The 14,227-nt window shown below is 58.0% G+C and overlaps 1 protein-coding gene across 1 annotated transcript; it reads right to left on the minus strand.

The window, feature by feature from the left end:
- Positions 1-538: 538 nt before the first annotated feature.
- Positions 539-13,560, minus strand: LOC101941427 (uroplakin-3b-like). The gene is made up of 6 exons (XM_024103641.3): positions 8,236-13,560; positions 5,874-6,026; positions 4,446-4,671; positions 3,595-3,674; positions 2,614-2,743; positions 539-1,772 (listed from the first exon to the last, which is right to left on the minus strand). The coding sequence occupies exons 1-6, from the start codon at positions 8,435-8,437 to the stop codon at positions 1,667-1,669; spliced, it is 897 nt and encodes a 298-aa protein (XP_023959409.2). The 5' UTR covers positions 8,438-13,560; the 3' UTR covers positions 539-1,666.
- Between the last annotated feature and the right edge of the window lie 667 nt (positions 13,561-14,227).

Raw genomic sequence — 14,227 nt, forward strand, 5'->3', positions numbered from 1 at the left:
CCTGTATGAGTCCGCACTTGTAATGACACCCCTAGGCAGGGTATCAGTGGGGCTTGAACCCAGGAGATCTAGAATATGAGTCTCTACTGCTCTAAGGCAGGGGCAGGCGCACAAACGGTTATGTGCAGGCTATCCACTAGAGGCGGACAAAGAGCCATGCTGACTTTGCATGGGTTGTGCATGTGCCGGCTGGCTCGCGACGCCTGTTGAATTGGGGTCATGATACTGCCCCGTCACAGAGGAAGAGATCAGGTCTGGGGGTTTGAGTCAAGCGAAATTGTTCAGCATTGGTCCCGCACAGCTCTCCTCCCCTGGCGAGCCCTGAGCCTTTTTGCCACGTACCGTATTAGTCTGGGCTACAGCTCGGGGCTCCCAGGAGTGGACATTCAGCAGCCCCTAGCCGTCCAGCTCTGCACCCACTCGTGTGACTGGTGGCGGACGCTCTCTGCGGAGCACAAAGTGGGGGCAGCCGGCCTGGGCTCAGATGACTCGGAGGCTGATTGCACTCAGCCGTCAATGACTCACAGCGAAACGTGTCTTCGTGACAATCGGTTTTAATTGTTCATTTGAAAAAGCAAACGGGGACTGGCCCTGCTGCACGGGCCTGGCCTCTGCCTCCCTGGGAACGCTGGCTGGGATTTCCCAAAGCACAGAGGGGAGTGAGGGGCCCGAGACCCAATGAAATTCCAGGGTGCAGGGAGGCTACCCCTCCCGCCCCCCAAACCCTTTTAAAGTGGGGGTTAAGGTACCTGAATGAGGATCCTACAAACAGCAGGCCGAATCCATTCCCACAGCACGTGGAAATCCAGTCCAGCTTCTCCGTTATTCCCAGAGGCCCCGCAACCGGGGGAAGCCTCCCCACTTTAAGGCTAACACTTACTTGGGGGAGTTAATGCGCCTCACCTGTGGGAGCTCCCGTTATCTCCCGGTCTGGATTTCCATGCCTGGCTGGAGTGGACTCTGCAAGGGGATCCTTATTGTCTGGGCTGAGCCTGTCTGATCACACAGGACCATACCCAGTCCAGGCGGGCTAGCGCTCTCCCATGGGAAAGTGTGCACCAAAATTGGTGGCATGGAGGTGGCCCCCAGCAGACATCGGGGCAACCAGGGAACGTGGCCGGCTGGATTCAGACATGGGCAGCAAGCAGGGGATTAGGAGTGGCTTCCAGCCCGGAGGATGAGCCCTCTGCAGCCAGAGAGACCCACAGGCGGCCACTGCCCCCTGGGTTCAAGTACCGCACGCTGGCCCCAGGCTACTGGGTCCTTGACACAGCGCCCAAGCCCAAGAGACAGAGGCCAACGTCAAATCTCCCCCGGAAGGTCGGGGTGATCGGAGAATCGGCACTAGGAGGAGGACCTGGTTCCGAGTCTGCAGCTTGGGACTGGAGTATTTGGGTCTGGGCCTTGGGACTCAGCTCGGCTCACGAACGCAGCAGAGAGAGGAGGGGAGGGAGCAGAAACAACCTGGCAGGAGCAGGGGGAAGGGTGCTACTGGCACTAGTACTGCGGAGAAGCGGGGGAGTTCCACCCCGGATCACTGCCCCTGGGTCCCCTCCTCTCCCAGTGCTGTTCCCGGCGCACACAGGCTGGGCCGGAGAGTCGGCCGAGGAGCTCCCGCGTGATGGGACGGGGTTGTAGCAGGGGGTGGCTGTCTCGCGGGAGGGCCTCAGTTCTTGAACGCAGGCTGGTCGTAGATATGGTGGGTGTTGTACCTCTTCACTGTCACCGGGTCCTGCTTGTCCATTATCTCCATGCTCTCGGAAATGTCCGAACTGCCGAAGGAAGGGTGGACAGCGGATCAGGGGGGCTCCACAGGGGGGGCTCTGGGGAGTGAGGCGGGGCGAATCTAACCCCCTGGGTCAGAGACAGACAGAGCTCTGCCCACTGCTGCTGCGAGCGACTCCGTTACAAGGCAGTTTCTCTCCCTCCGACCCTTCCAGTTATCCCCAGTCACCCCTCACTGGGCTGGGCTCCTCCGCGGACCCCAAGGACCGGGACTCAGGGTATCTCCGCACAGGCCCAGAGGTGAATAAACACAACACATGGACGACCTTCACAGGCTTCTCCCCTTACAGTGAATTCAGTCCAGGTTTGAATCTTCACAAGAGCACCTGGCTTTAACATCCCACCCGAGCCCCGGTACCTCTCCCGAGCCCCTGTTGCAGCCTGCACTATTCTGGGGCAGGAGAGGAATTAACGATCTGTGGCTCCGGAGCCAGGTGTGCTGAAATCAGAGCCACGCTGGCGGTGCTAACCACGGCAGACGCATCTCCCCCCCAGGGTGCGTCTAGCCTGCAGTCCCGGGGGGTGATTTTCCCGAGCCAGTTTTAACGGACTTAGCTCAGGTCCTGGAGAAACAATACCCCAGCAGCACGAGGTTCAGCGCAGGGTGTGCGAACCTGACGGGAACCCTGGATAATTCCCGGCAGGATTTAGTTCCCGCATCTACCCCAGGGAGGGTCCCAGCTGGTGACCTTCCCCTGCTATGGGAGTGTAGGGCTGGAGGGGGTTAGGGGAAGGATCGGGTGGGACTGAGACATGGGAAGGGAGGCCTCCCACGGTTCTGATCAGCACCCAGGCCCTGCCCATCTGCCCCCTGGATGTGGAGCTCACCATCCATAGACCAGCGCGGCGATGAAGCAGGCCAGCAGGATGGCCAGGAGGATGGAGAGGATGGTGGTGATGACGATCATACCAGCGCTGCGCCTTCCGGGCCAGGTGTCAATGCGGGCAGGGTCCTTCCCTGGAAAAGAGAGTGGGGGGAGGGGAAACAGTCACTGGCAGGGACCCCACCCCGGGCAGGAGGGGAGAGAACTCCGAGCACATGAATAACTCCCCTAATGTCGTGGGTGTCATGGGACCAGTCATGTGCTTAAAGTTAAGAAGGCGGCAGGGTGGCCTAGTGGATAAAGCACAGGACTGGGACTCAGGAGAGTTCTAGTCCCAGCTCCATCACTGACCTGCTGGGTGACCTTAGGCAAGTCATTTCACTGCCCTGTGCCTCAGTTTCCCCATCTGTAGAATAAGGAGAATGACACTAGCCTCCTTTGTGCAGGGCTTTGAGATCTGCTGGGGAAAAGCACTAGACAAGAGGGGCATTATAAGTCCCCGGACCAGGGCCATAGAGATGAACGCAGACGTGTCCCGTTCTAGGCATTTAGACTCTTCCGTGGCCCCACTCACAGCTGTGTCTGAGCCCCTGACACTCACAACACCCCTGTGCGGCAGGGCAGGGCGATTATCCTCGGAGTTCAGGTGGGGACTGGGGCTCACAGAGGCTGAGTGACTTGCCCGAGGTCACACATGGAGCCTGTGGCAGAGCTAGGAACTGAGCCCAGCTCGCCAAGCCACCATTCTTCCCCCACTCCAGACGCTCCTCCTCTTTTTGTGTGGCCGTCCCACTCCACCCACTTCCCACAAAACCTCTCTGGCCTGGCCGATTGCCCGGGCCAAACACGCCTCCCACCGGAACCTGCTAATGCTTCACCTCCTCGGCCGCATGCGGCGTGACCCTCTCCTTTCCCTGCCGGCCTGGGGCAGTCAGAACCCGGCGCCCCCTGCGTCGCCTGGTGGCTGAGCTGTACGGGCAGTTACCTGTTTTCAGCGTGATCGGGGCTGACCACTTTGTCTCGGCCTTGGGGCCAGTTGCAGGACTCATCGCAAGGAACTTCACTCTGGGAAGAGAGAAAAGGGAAGAGGACATGGAAATGCACAGGCTGCGGGCTCAAGGTCACAAGGGGGCGCAGGAAGCAGCAGAGGAGAGGGAAGGGGTGAGCCTGTGGCAGGCTCTGTTCCCAGCAGCGCCAACCCCAAGCCTGCAAAAATCAAGAGATGGGGCGGGGCAGGAAATGAGTTAAGAAGCCTGATTCTTAGCTGGCACAAACTGGCATCGCTCTCTCGAAGTCACTGGGGTTACCCCAGTTTGCACCAGCTCCAGATCTGCCCTTGTACCCCATGAGGATCATCACCCATCCCTGTGGACAACGAGGAGAGGTAGACGGAGGAATGCCCTGGGAACACAACGGGGCTAAGAGGTAAATCAACAGGAACACACGGTGGCAGATATGAAATTTATGCCCTTCCAGCATGACCGTGAACCACTGATAACTACTCTCTGGGAACAGTTTTTCAACCATTTATGAACCGACCTTACAGGAGCTCTATCTAGGTTATATTTTCCTAGTTTGTTTATGAGACAATCATGCGAGACAGTATCAAAAGCTTTACTAACGTCAAGATATACCACATCTACCGCTTCCCCCCTATCCACAAGGGTTGTTACCCTGTCAGTGTGGGGTCATGTGTCAAATGTGGGGCTGGAAGGGGCCTCAAGGGGTCACATCCAGGCCACCCCCTGGCTCTGAGGCAGGATGAAGCGTACCTAGATCTCTTGTGCTGCCCCGGGATTAGCACATGAACACGGCAGCCCAGCCAGTGCTGCTCACCTGTAGGGCCCCGGGCCAGGCAGGGGGCCGTTGCAATCTGGTCTTGATGTGTCCGAAACGCACCCGGTTTCGTTCCCGACGCGCAGCACCGTGATCTGGCCCGAGCTCTTTTCACATGGGTAGTTGAAGGAGGAGGTGCCCATGGTCATGTACTGGGGGTTCTCCGGGAACTTCTGGAAGGGAGGGAGGCTTTGCAGGGAGGTGGGTCTGGTGAAACTGGATATCGCTGCAGGGACAACGGTGAAAAGCAAGTGAAACGCTTTACTCCTGATTTACAACAGTGGGAGAAGAGACTTCAATGGAGTTACTCCGGAGTGACACCCGTGTAAGCTAGAGGAAAATGAAGTCTTTGGACACCAATGGACTCTCTCCAGAGTTACGGAAACAATACGGATCAAACTGGGCTCCAAAGGGTTGGAGGAATGGCAGTAGGAGAGGAGCCCCTGTTCCCCACCTGGCCCAGATTCATGAGCCATCCCACCCTGTAGGCCACTCAACATCTAGCCAGGTGGCAAGGACTTTCAGCCACTTCCCACCGGGGCAGGACTTGTCCCAGTGGGTTTAAGGCAAAAGCCTCAGTCTTCTAACCCCCTAAGCCATCCAGCCCCGAGAATGGCACACTTTTTGCATGGAAAGGACATTTTCTTTTTTACACAACATAACTTATCTGTGGAACTCATTGCCACAGGAAATTATTGAGGCAGAGAGCCCAGTAAGGCTGGGGCAAAAATTGGCACCTGTAGGGACTCTAAGGAGGGTGACACATGGAGAGAAAGCGCCTGCTCTCCCAGCTCGATGCTATTGCACAATGAAGTGCCTGTTCTGAAGCGACTGGCTCTGGCAGGGAATGGCTCCAATGCACAGGTCTGTCCCGTTGCTAAGAGCAGTCAGAGGCCAAAAAGGAGCTCTCCTTCCATCAGCCAGAGTTTTGGCTGCGCCTCCAGCCACCTTGGCTCCTCGCCCCTGGATCAAGGCACTGTTTGCCCTTAGGGAGTGGCTGATTCTTCCACGCAATGCTCACAGGGAACACGCCACAGGCAGCTCCGTGGGCCTGTGCCCCACCCGTCTGGCTTTGTCTGGGCCTGCTGCATCTCTGCAGGCCAGCACATGCCTTTCCCTGCAGCCTTCTCCAGGGACATCCCCAGTCTCTAATCAGAGGGAGCTGGCAGCAGGAGTACGGGCAGCATCTCTAGCCAACAAGGGCTCTGCGGGGCAGGGTGGAGAGGCCCGTTCCTGTCTGCCCATCGCCAGCCAGTCAGGGCTCCCGGGCAGGGCCAGGCTTCCCAGTGCCTCAGCTGAGCTGTGGAGTGGGGGCCTGATACCTAGCGTACACTCAGTACAAAGCCCCCGGGGCCATGTCAGTAGCCCCGGCAATCCCAGACCCTTCCGCTGAGCCAAGCGCATCCCGTACGCGGGAACGACACCTACCGCTACTGAGGGAAACCACCAACCAGATCTCATCGGTGTCGCTAACAGTCTTGTTGAAGACACAGCGGGGCTGCTCCAGGACGAAGGTGGAAGAAGTGATGTTCCCTTCCAGCGCCAGGGCCGTGATTGCAGGCTCATAGTCAATGGTGGTGACTGCAGAAAGCCAGGGAGATAGACCGTGAGTCGGAGCAGGCTGGTAGACAGCCACTTACCTTCTACTCTCTGAGCTGGCCGGTCACTGTGGGGGCAGAAATGCAGCTGCAGAAATGCAGGAGCAAACCTCACGATGCCTCTGAAACTCAGGCTGCCGGTGAACTGGGCTGGCAAGCTGATGACAGCAAGGGGGGGAGCATGGCCTAGTGAGCAGAGCGCTGGAACTGAGGAGAGCTGGATTCTATTCCCAGCTCTGACCTTGGGCAGTCACTTCCCCTCTCTGTGCCTCACTTTCCCCATCTGCCAACTCGGGCTGAGGACACTGAACTCCTCCGTAAAGCGCTTTGAGGTCTAGGGATGCGACGTGCTGGATGAGGGGAAGGTGTAATTATGACTTTCCCTTGGGGGCTGCAATATGTGCTCCAGGAGCTAAAAATTTGCTTAAAAAAAAAAAAAGCAAACGACGTCCCCAGGCCCTCCAGTTGCACAGAAAACCTTCCAGCTGTGACCCAGACATATAGTGATGCACTGCTGTCTGCCCAAGGCCTGGGCTTAGGGTGACCAGATGTCCCGATTTGATAGGGACAGTCCCGATTTCCCGAAGCAAATCGCCCCCTGGCTGGGGAGGTGGGATGGGGGTTTCTGTGCGGGAGAGCGGTCTAGGGTGACCGGATGTCCCAATTTTATAGGGACAGTCCTGATTTTGGGGTCTTTTTCTTATATAGGCTCCTATTACCTCCCACCCTCTGTCCCGATTTTTCACATTTGCTGTCTGGTCACCCTACCTGGGCCACACACACAAACTGCACCTAGAGTGGTTTCTAAATCAGTTGAATTAAAACACTGACACTCCGCTTAACCTGGCTGAAGAGTGACTATTATTAATATAGCTTCACGTGGAAACAAGCCAGTTTAGAAACCAATTTAGTGGAATTGGTGCAACTTGTGTTGCCCAGGCCTGAGTTTGACATCAGCCTGAAACAGTGGCTCTGAGAGAGATGCAGACTGTCTCTATTAATTCCAATGGGCTGTTCACTCTGAAGCCTAATGAAAACTTGAGCATCCTACTGGGAGTGGGGGGTCTCATTTGGCACCATTAGTAGGTGGCGTTTGGCTTGTGGGTGGAGCTTGGGACAGTACAACCCAATTTTATATATATTTCCCCCCTGCTAGTTTGACTGACTGCAGCAGCAAGGATGAAATGGAGACGGGTTACGAAGGTAGAAATCCCGCTCTCCAGCTGGATGGAATCAGCAGTAACTGCAATGAAGCTGGTGGCATTCAGCTGAGGCAAGGGAAAAGACTAACAAGCTCAATTACGTAGATTGTAAACTCTGGGGCAGGGACCACCTTTTTGTTTGGTGTTTGTACAGCACCTGGCACCTCGCTGCCAATGCTGGGGGACTACGAGGCAGGACGCCTGAGCTCAGGAGGGGCACATGTACTGCGGGCTGGGACCATGCGAGGGTGACCAGACAGCAAGTGTGAAAAATCGGGACGGGGTGGGGTTAATAGGTGCCTATGTAAGACAACGCCCCGAATATCGGGACCGTCCCTATAAAACTGGGATATCTGGTCACCCTAGACCTGCTCTCTCCCGCAGAAACCCCCATCCCGCCTCCCCAGCCAGGGGGCGATTTGCTTCCAATACGGCAGAACTTTGAGCCTTACACGGATCTGTATAGAAGCACCCATGGGTGCCTGATGCACTGTGGACTGGATTGTGTTCACACTAGCATCATATTCTGCAAATAGCCCCCCTTCCTCCCCCCCAACCGATTGCCCCATGCTGCGATTTCCCAGCTTGGGTCCAATGTCAGAGGCTTGCATCTGCCTGAGCTCAGCCGGCCAGTCCTCGGCTTGGGCGTCGTTCTGTGGTCTCAGCTGATAACAGTGTGGCCGGGGCATTACACCCACGGCTGTGCACCCGGCGCAGCTCAGGGAGGATTTCGCTCAGTAAACACGCCCCAAGCCGAGTCGTCGCCTTGCTGCTTGCCAGCGCCTGGCTCCCGTCCCCGATCGGTTACTCGCCCATCTGCAGCGGTGCTGCCTTGGGGAGAGGGCTGGTCGCCGACGGGGGTCGCAGACAGGCCCCGCATGAATGGATCCCTGCCCGGTTCCAAGGCATTCCCAGCTCCATCATTCAGAATCCCCCCTGTGTCGCCCTCCTCACCAGGCTGCAGCACCCGGCAGCATCCCCAAGACTCACCTTGGCCTCGCACGGGGCAGGTGGCGGTGGCCAGCAGGAGTAGTGCCAGCAGGAGGGGCATCCCGGCGGCACTGGTGGAGCGGGGCTCTCGGCGGCTCGGCAGCTGGCGCGGTAGTGCCGAGAGGATCACTGGCTGAACGGTCTCTGTGTCCCGGCCCCTGTGGGTCCCGCCTGTACCCTCCCCTCTCCTGGACACCTGCATTCCTCTCTTCTCCTCCGAGAGCTGACAGCAAACAGGTCAGGCCAGTTTCTTGGGGCGCGTTTGCTGTGCATGAGTGCGCGCCGGGCTTGGCAGCGCCAGGGATGGGGGCATCGCTGGAGAGAGCTGTCCTGTAGCGCCCTCCCTGGGCCAGCTGCCTGGGGGCACCGATCTGACATTGCATAGAGACAGGATCCTGGCTCCCCCTTTAACACCAGGCCAGCGTCAGGGAGTACTCAAGGTGGCCCTGGTTTGCGCCAGCATGTCTCTCTCCTCTCTCCCTTCCTACCTGTTATGTAGCACCAGCCTCCTCTCTGCCCTTCCAAACAATCCCCTCCCCGCATGGTGCAAGAGCGCACCCCTCTGCGGCTCCTGCCTCTCCCGCTCATCAGCTGCAAACACAGACGGCCAGATTCTGATCTCTGTGACGCTGGCACATATATGAAGTGACTTCTCTCCCCTCCGGATTTAAACTGGTGCAACTGAGGGCTCGTCTACACTGCAGCTGCGCCGCTGTAGCACTTCAGTGTAAACACTACCTCCCCCTCCCCTTGGTGTAGGTAATCCCCCTCCCCAAGAGGCGGTCGCGAGGTCAATGGAAGAATTCTTCAGTCAACCTAGCCCTGTCTGCATCAGGGGTTAGGTTGGCTTAACTCCAGCGCTCAGGGTTGTGGGTTTTTCACACTCCTGAGCGACACAGCTGGGTCCACCGGGCCTGCGAGCAGCAGCGCACAGAACCAGACTCTGATCTCCCTTACCCCGGGTAAATCCACGGCAGCCGGCGTAGAACTGGGTAAGTGAGATCAGATTCGATCCCAATACGTCTGCACCTCTTAATTCCTCCGCTCTTATTATATTGACTGCAGAGCAGAATTGAGGGGACACCGTTTGCATGATAGACGCGAAGTCAGGTTGCATTGTATTCCCCACTCAAAGTCAGCCCGGCATCACTAGCGTCATGAGACCGTTGGGTCGCCATGCACTGGCCTGGCACACGATGGGGCGTCACCCTTCCTTAATGGGCCATTGGCATGGGGGTGATTACACCAGGCACGGCGGACAGGGAATCCGCAGGACCAGGAAGCAGGACTGGTGGGGAGGAAGGCAGCTCAGGGGGTAACTCTGGATTGAACGCAATCAAGTCAAGAGGAGTGGCTGACAAAAGAAACTGTGATTGATTGGAAGAGAAAAGCTAGTGGGTGAGTCCAGCTACCTGATGTGGGATCGGTCACTCCATAAGAACGGCCCTACTGGCTCAGACCTAAGGTCCATCCCTCCCAGTATCCTCTCCTCCGACAGTGGCCCCTGCAGTCCAATCCCGGGCGCCCGGAGTCGTTCCCTGGTGGCAGGTTGCCCCGTAGTTGCAGGGTTTCTTGCACAGCCCTCTGAAGCGGCTGCTGCTGGTGACTGTCGGAGGCAGGACGCGGGAAGAACTTTGGAGATGTCATCACCTAAGGCTCAGAGAGAGGCTGGGGTTCCCAGCTGCCCAGCAGGGCCCAGGCGGAGCGCTCTCAGCGCAGAGGACATCCCATGGACATACTGTACGTCCTGAGGATAAGGTGCTGAGTCCCAGTTCCCACTGCCTTGAAGGCACTTGGAAGTTGTGACAGGCAACAGTCCTTCCAGATGCCCCTTCTGCACGGCCGCTGTCCTCTGCTCCCCCTGGTCTGGTTCTTGTAAGAAGCCACTCCCAGGCCAGATGGCTTTAACCTGAGATTCCCCCTGTGAATTCCTCATTCGCTAAATAGAGCGATTAGTCTTTAGCCCCTTGCACTTCCCCTGAATTCAGGGGTTCTACAGCCCTCGCTTTGGGCCTGTGTGCCTCTCTGGGTGTGGTCCCTCTTCTCCGGTCGGGGTCCCACAGCCCTCCCTCTGGGCCTATATGCCGCTCTGGGTGTGGTCCTCCTTCTCAGAGGCAGGCTGTAGGCCTTGATCAGCATCTCTGAACTGGCCCCCTTTGAATTCTCTCCTTCCCCTCCGGGCAGCCCCCTGTCTGCTCACCCTCTCTCCCTCTGGCTTGCTGCAGGCTTCTTTCACATCATTAGGCCTGGGCCTGATTTAGCTACATGCCCTGGCTGTGATGATGCGCCCCACCTGGGGAGGAGCGCTGAGTGAGGGGCAGGTGGGGCTGGACCCATTACCTCTGAAAGAGGCTGGTCACGCTATAGTAGAGGGCCAAACTGATGGCCAAGTGATAAATCCCCGCAGTCCAAGCCTTTGTAACTGACCTCACCAGGAGCAGAGTCCGAAAACTCCCTGCCCGCGTTGGAGGGATTCAGAAGAAAACAGCCTGGCCTTGCACCAGGCCCACCCCTCTGCAGAAAGGGGGTGAAAGCAAACACTGGGAATCAGACACCTGTGCGGGAGGAGACAAGTCTGAACAGCCCAGCCTGGGCTCGGCCGAGTCAGGGCAGCCCGCGCTGTGGCCGGCGAGGATGGTGGCTAATGGCTATTGCTCCTTCCCTCATTGTCACGCACTCGAGCTTAGCGTGTGGCCGGGTGAGAGGGGGGCCAGGCCAGATCTGCACCCAAAGCTTCAGACCCGTTGGGTCGAGCGTAAGAAACCCTTTTCCTCCATGGGCCTCCGGGTTTCCTGGCTCCAGCTAACCAGGAGGAAGGACGTTCTTAGGGCCTCGTGGGGCGAGCTGGAAATCTGGTACCAAAGCCTGTTTTCAGCCGATTCCCAGCACGGTTTCTAGGGTGAGCGTCCCCTCGCGGTTCACGTCGCCGAAGCGATACGCTGACTGTACAGAAAACATGCGGGAGGGCTTTCAGCCACAGGAACTCCGGTATTAACCAGCAGCCATCTCCGTGATGAAATAAGGCCCCTCACGCTCTGTCACGGAGTGTGGGGGAGTCAGGGCCCTGCACCCCCCCACTTCCTGCGATTCACCGGGACTCTCAGCCAGTCAGTAACACAGAAGGTTTATTAGACGACAGGAACACAGTGCAAAACAGAGCTTGTAGGGACAGGAAACAGGACCCCCTCAGTCAGGTCCATCTTGGGGTGGGGGTGGGGGTAGGGAGACCAGTCCCCCATCTGGGCCTCCCTCCATTTCCCCCACCAGCTTCAAACTGACCCCCTCCAGCAGCCTCCCCCCAGCCACAGCCCCTGGCTCCTCCTCCAGCCTTGTCCCTTCCTGGGCCAGGGGGGGCACCTGATCTCTTTGTTCTCCAACACCTTCTGCTTGCACCTTGCAGGGGAGGGGCCCAGGCCATCAGTTGCCAGGAGACAGGGTGTCGGCCATTCTCTGTGCAGACAGCATCACACTGGCCCTCTGCTCTGCAACAATCACACCCCCTTATCCCAGCCCCTAGAGACTTAAGAAAGGCACAGGGGAAACTGAGGCACCCTCACAGTATTCAGAGAAAACAGTAAGAACGTTCCCACTTCGTCACAGGCTCCACCAGTGCTTGTGTGACCCACTGCTGTGTGTCGGGGTCCCGCTCTGTGCCTGGGCCGCAGGGGATCTGAGCCTGTAGCCGTCCCAGCTCATACGAGCAGCCCCTGCCTTTAGCTCCGGCCGGCCCTGAAGAGCAGCTGTGTAAACTCCACAGCGTGTCTCTCTCACCAGCAGAAACTGAGCCAATAAAAGGCATTAGGACTGAACTCAAGGAGACAAGGTGGGTGTGGTAGTTCCACCCGTGCATTCCCCTGCTCGGGTCACTGAGCTTGTGAGCAAAACTGACAGGCGTCTCCCTTCCCAGCCCTTGGAGAATCCGCACAGTGCTGGAGGGGTGAGGGACACACCTGACCATGAGTACACCTGGGCCACTCCAACTGCGCCTACCTCAACTGCTGTCATACCCTGCTGGGGTATGTGACAGCACCGGCGCCCTTCTCTCCCACCCCTGGGAGGGGAGCCCGATGGCTGCTCCCATCTCTGCTACGCTCTGGGCTTGCTCCAGCGCTGGGGTGGGGGGAAGCAGCGCCTCCCCCTGGGCTCACAGGACTGGAGCAGTTCTCCGGCCCTGGGAAGGATCAGGTTTGTATCGGTCACACACAAACCGAGGAGAAAAGGTTTCCGGTGCTACTAAGCGAAGCGTGCGGCCAGGCAGTCAGACACCTGCTGCTGGAGACCTTCTTGGAGCTCCATTTAAGGCTGTTGACTTTGTATCTTTCCACACGTGATGCTGACCCATTGTGTTTTAAGGGATATAAACGCTTTAGCATCTCAGCGGCTACGGCCGTTAAATCATTATTGTCCGGAACACGCCCTCCCGCCCCCCTTGCCTGATCCTTGTCTCCTAATTTCCTGCAACTGGGAAAATTTGAATCGATCAAAGTTGAAAAAAATGCATGAAGATAAACATTGAGCGTATCTGCTGAAATGATAACGAAATGCAGAGTGACTTCTGCTCTGGCCTACCCATGTGACTAGTGGCACAGTGCACCTAGCTGCTTAGAGTAACTGGTCACCGACTAACAGGCAAAAGCGCAGAAAGCAGCTAGAGAGATAAACTTGCGGGGGGCGCGTTGGGTCAATAGGGGGGCTGCTGGCTTAGGATAGCTGGATTTATTAGAGGATTGCTGGTTAGGGCTACAGGCCAGATGCAAATCATAGAATCATAGCATATCAGGGTTGGAAGGGACCTCAGGAGGTATCTAGTCCAACCCCCTGCTCAAAGCAGGACCAATCCCCAACTGAATCATCCCAGCCAAATGTGTGTATGTGCGTGGGTTTGGTGCGTGTCCAGGTGTGAGTGTGTCCATGCATTGTGCGTGTGTCTGTGCATGGATGTGTGCGTAAGACGCTGAAGAATTGCTCCGTGCTTGGGTAAGCCCCACTTGTGACGTGATCAAACCCCAGCCCCAACGGGGACAGGCCGTGCAGCCACGCCCCGGTCCCATGGAGCCTCTGCTCACAGGCCGGGCAGCTCCCTTCCCCCTCTCTGCGGCTCAGGAAGAAAACAGAAGCGACTGCTCGCATCAGGCTGGGGTCATTGACCTGGTTTTACTGATGGGAAAACGGAGGGGAAGGAACTTGCCACTGTCCCAGAGAGAGCCATGACCCCATCTCCTGACCGTGCTCTACCCACTGCACCCCACTGCTGCCTTCTGCTCTGCCCTGTGCCGTGGGCCCTGCCCTGACTGCCCCATGGGCCGCCCCCAGGTTTGCTCTGTTCTGAGAGCTCCTCTCCTGCCCACCCCCGCTGTGCTGTATTGAGTGTTGTACAGAACCATGCCGAGCTGTCGCTCCCCCCGCCACCCGCTCCCCACCCTCCTGCTGCTCTCTGGGGCACACCTGGATTATTACAACTCCTTCCCTTCTCTAATCTGCAGCAGCCAACCCCACCTGTCCCTCAAAATGTCCGAGCTGTTCTCCCCCTCTGCCCTCCTCTTTCACACACCCTTCCTTCCTCTCCACTCCCATCTCATCTCCCCCTTCCCCGCCCCAGGCCTTCCTGCCCCTCCCCAGCAGTAATGGCAGCTGGGGGAGGAGGGAGGTGTTTGTGCCAGGACCGGCTCACCAGAGTCAAGAGGCTCAGAATCTCAGGGCCATTGTCCAAGAGGGAAGCAGAGGTGAAGGCCATGCAGCCGTTCCATGCCCTCTGCCCTGCGGGGAAAAGGCCATTGAATTACACTGAGTTCCTGTGGCTGAGACGCTTGATGTGTTACTGCTCTTGCCCAGTGACGGATTAGCCACTGGGCCAACACCCAGCCAATTCCCGCCGGGGAGCAGGGGCTTGTCCCGCTCCGCCCACCCACTGTGGCATGGGGGAAGCCCCCACGCCTCGACCCCGCTCTCCGGCAGGAGCGCTGGGAGGGGAGGCGGTGCGGGGGGGGCCTGC

This window comes from Chrysemys picta, chromosome 19, assembly GCF_011386835.1.
Source record: "Chrysemys picta bellii isolate R12L10 chromosome 19, ASM1138683v2, whole genome shotgun sequence".
NCBI classification, from domain to species: Eukaryota; Metazoa; Chordata; order Testudines; family Emydidae; genus Chrysemys; species Chrysemys picta.

Bases quoted from the DNA above. Each gene is read 5' to 3' on its own strand.
- LOC101941427 (XM_024103641.3), bottom strand. From the start codon at position 8,437: ATGCAGGTGTCCAGGAGAGGGGAGGGTACAGGCGGGACCCACAGGGGC. The intron at 6,027-8,235 runs GTGAGTCTTGGG...GGCTTTCTGCAG, and splicing joins CTGCCCCGTGCGAGGCCAAG to TCACCACCATTGACTATGAG. The intron at 3,675-4,445 runs GTGAGCAGCACT...CTCTCTTCCCAG, and splicing joins CCTGGCCCGGGGCCCTACAG to AGTGAAGTTCCTTGCGATGA.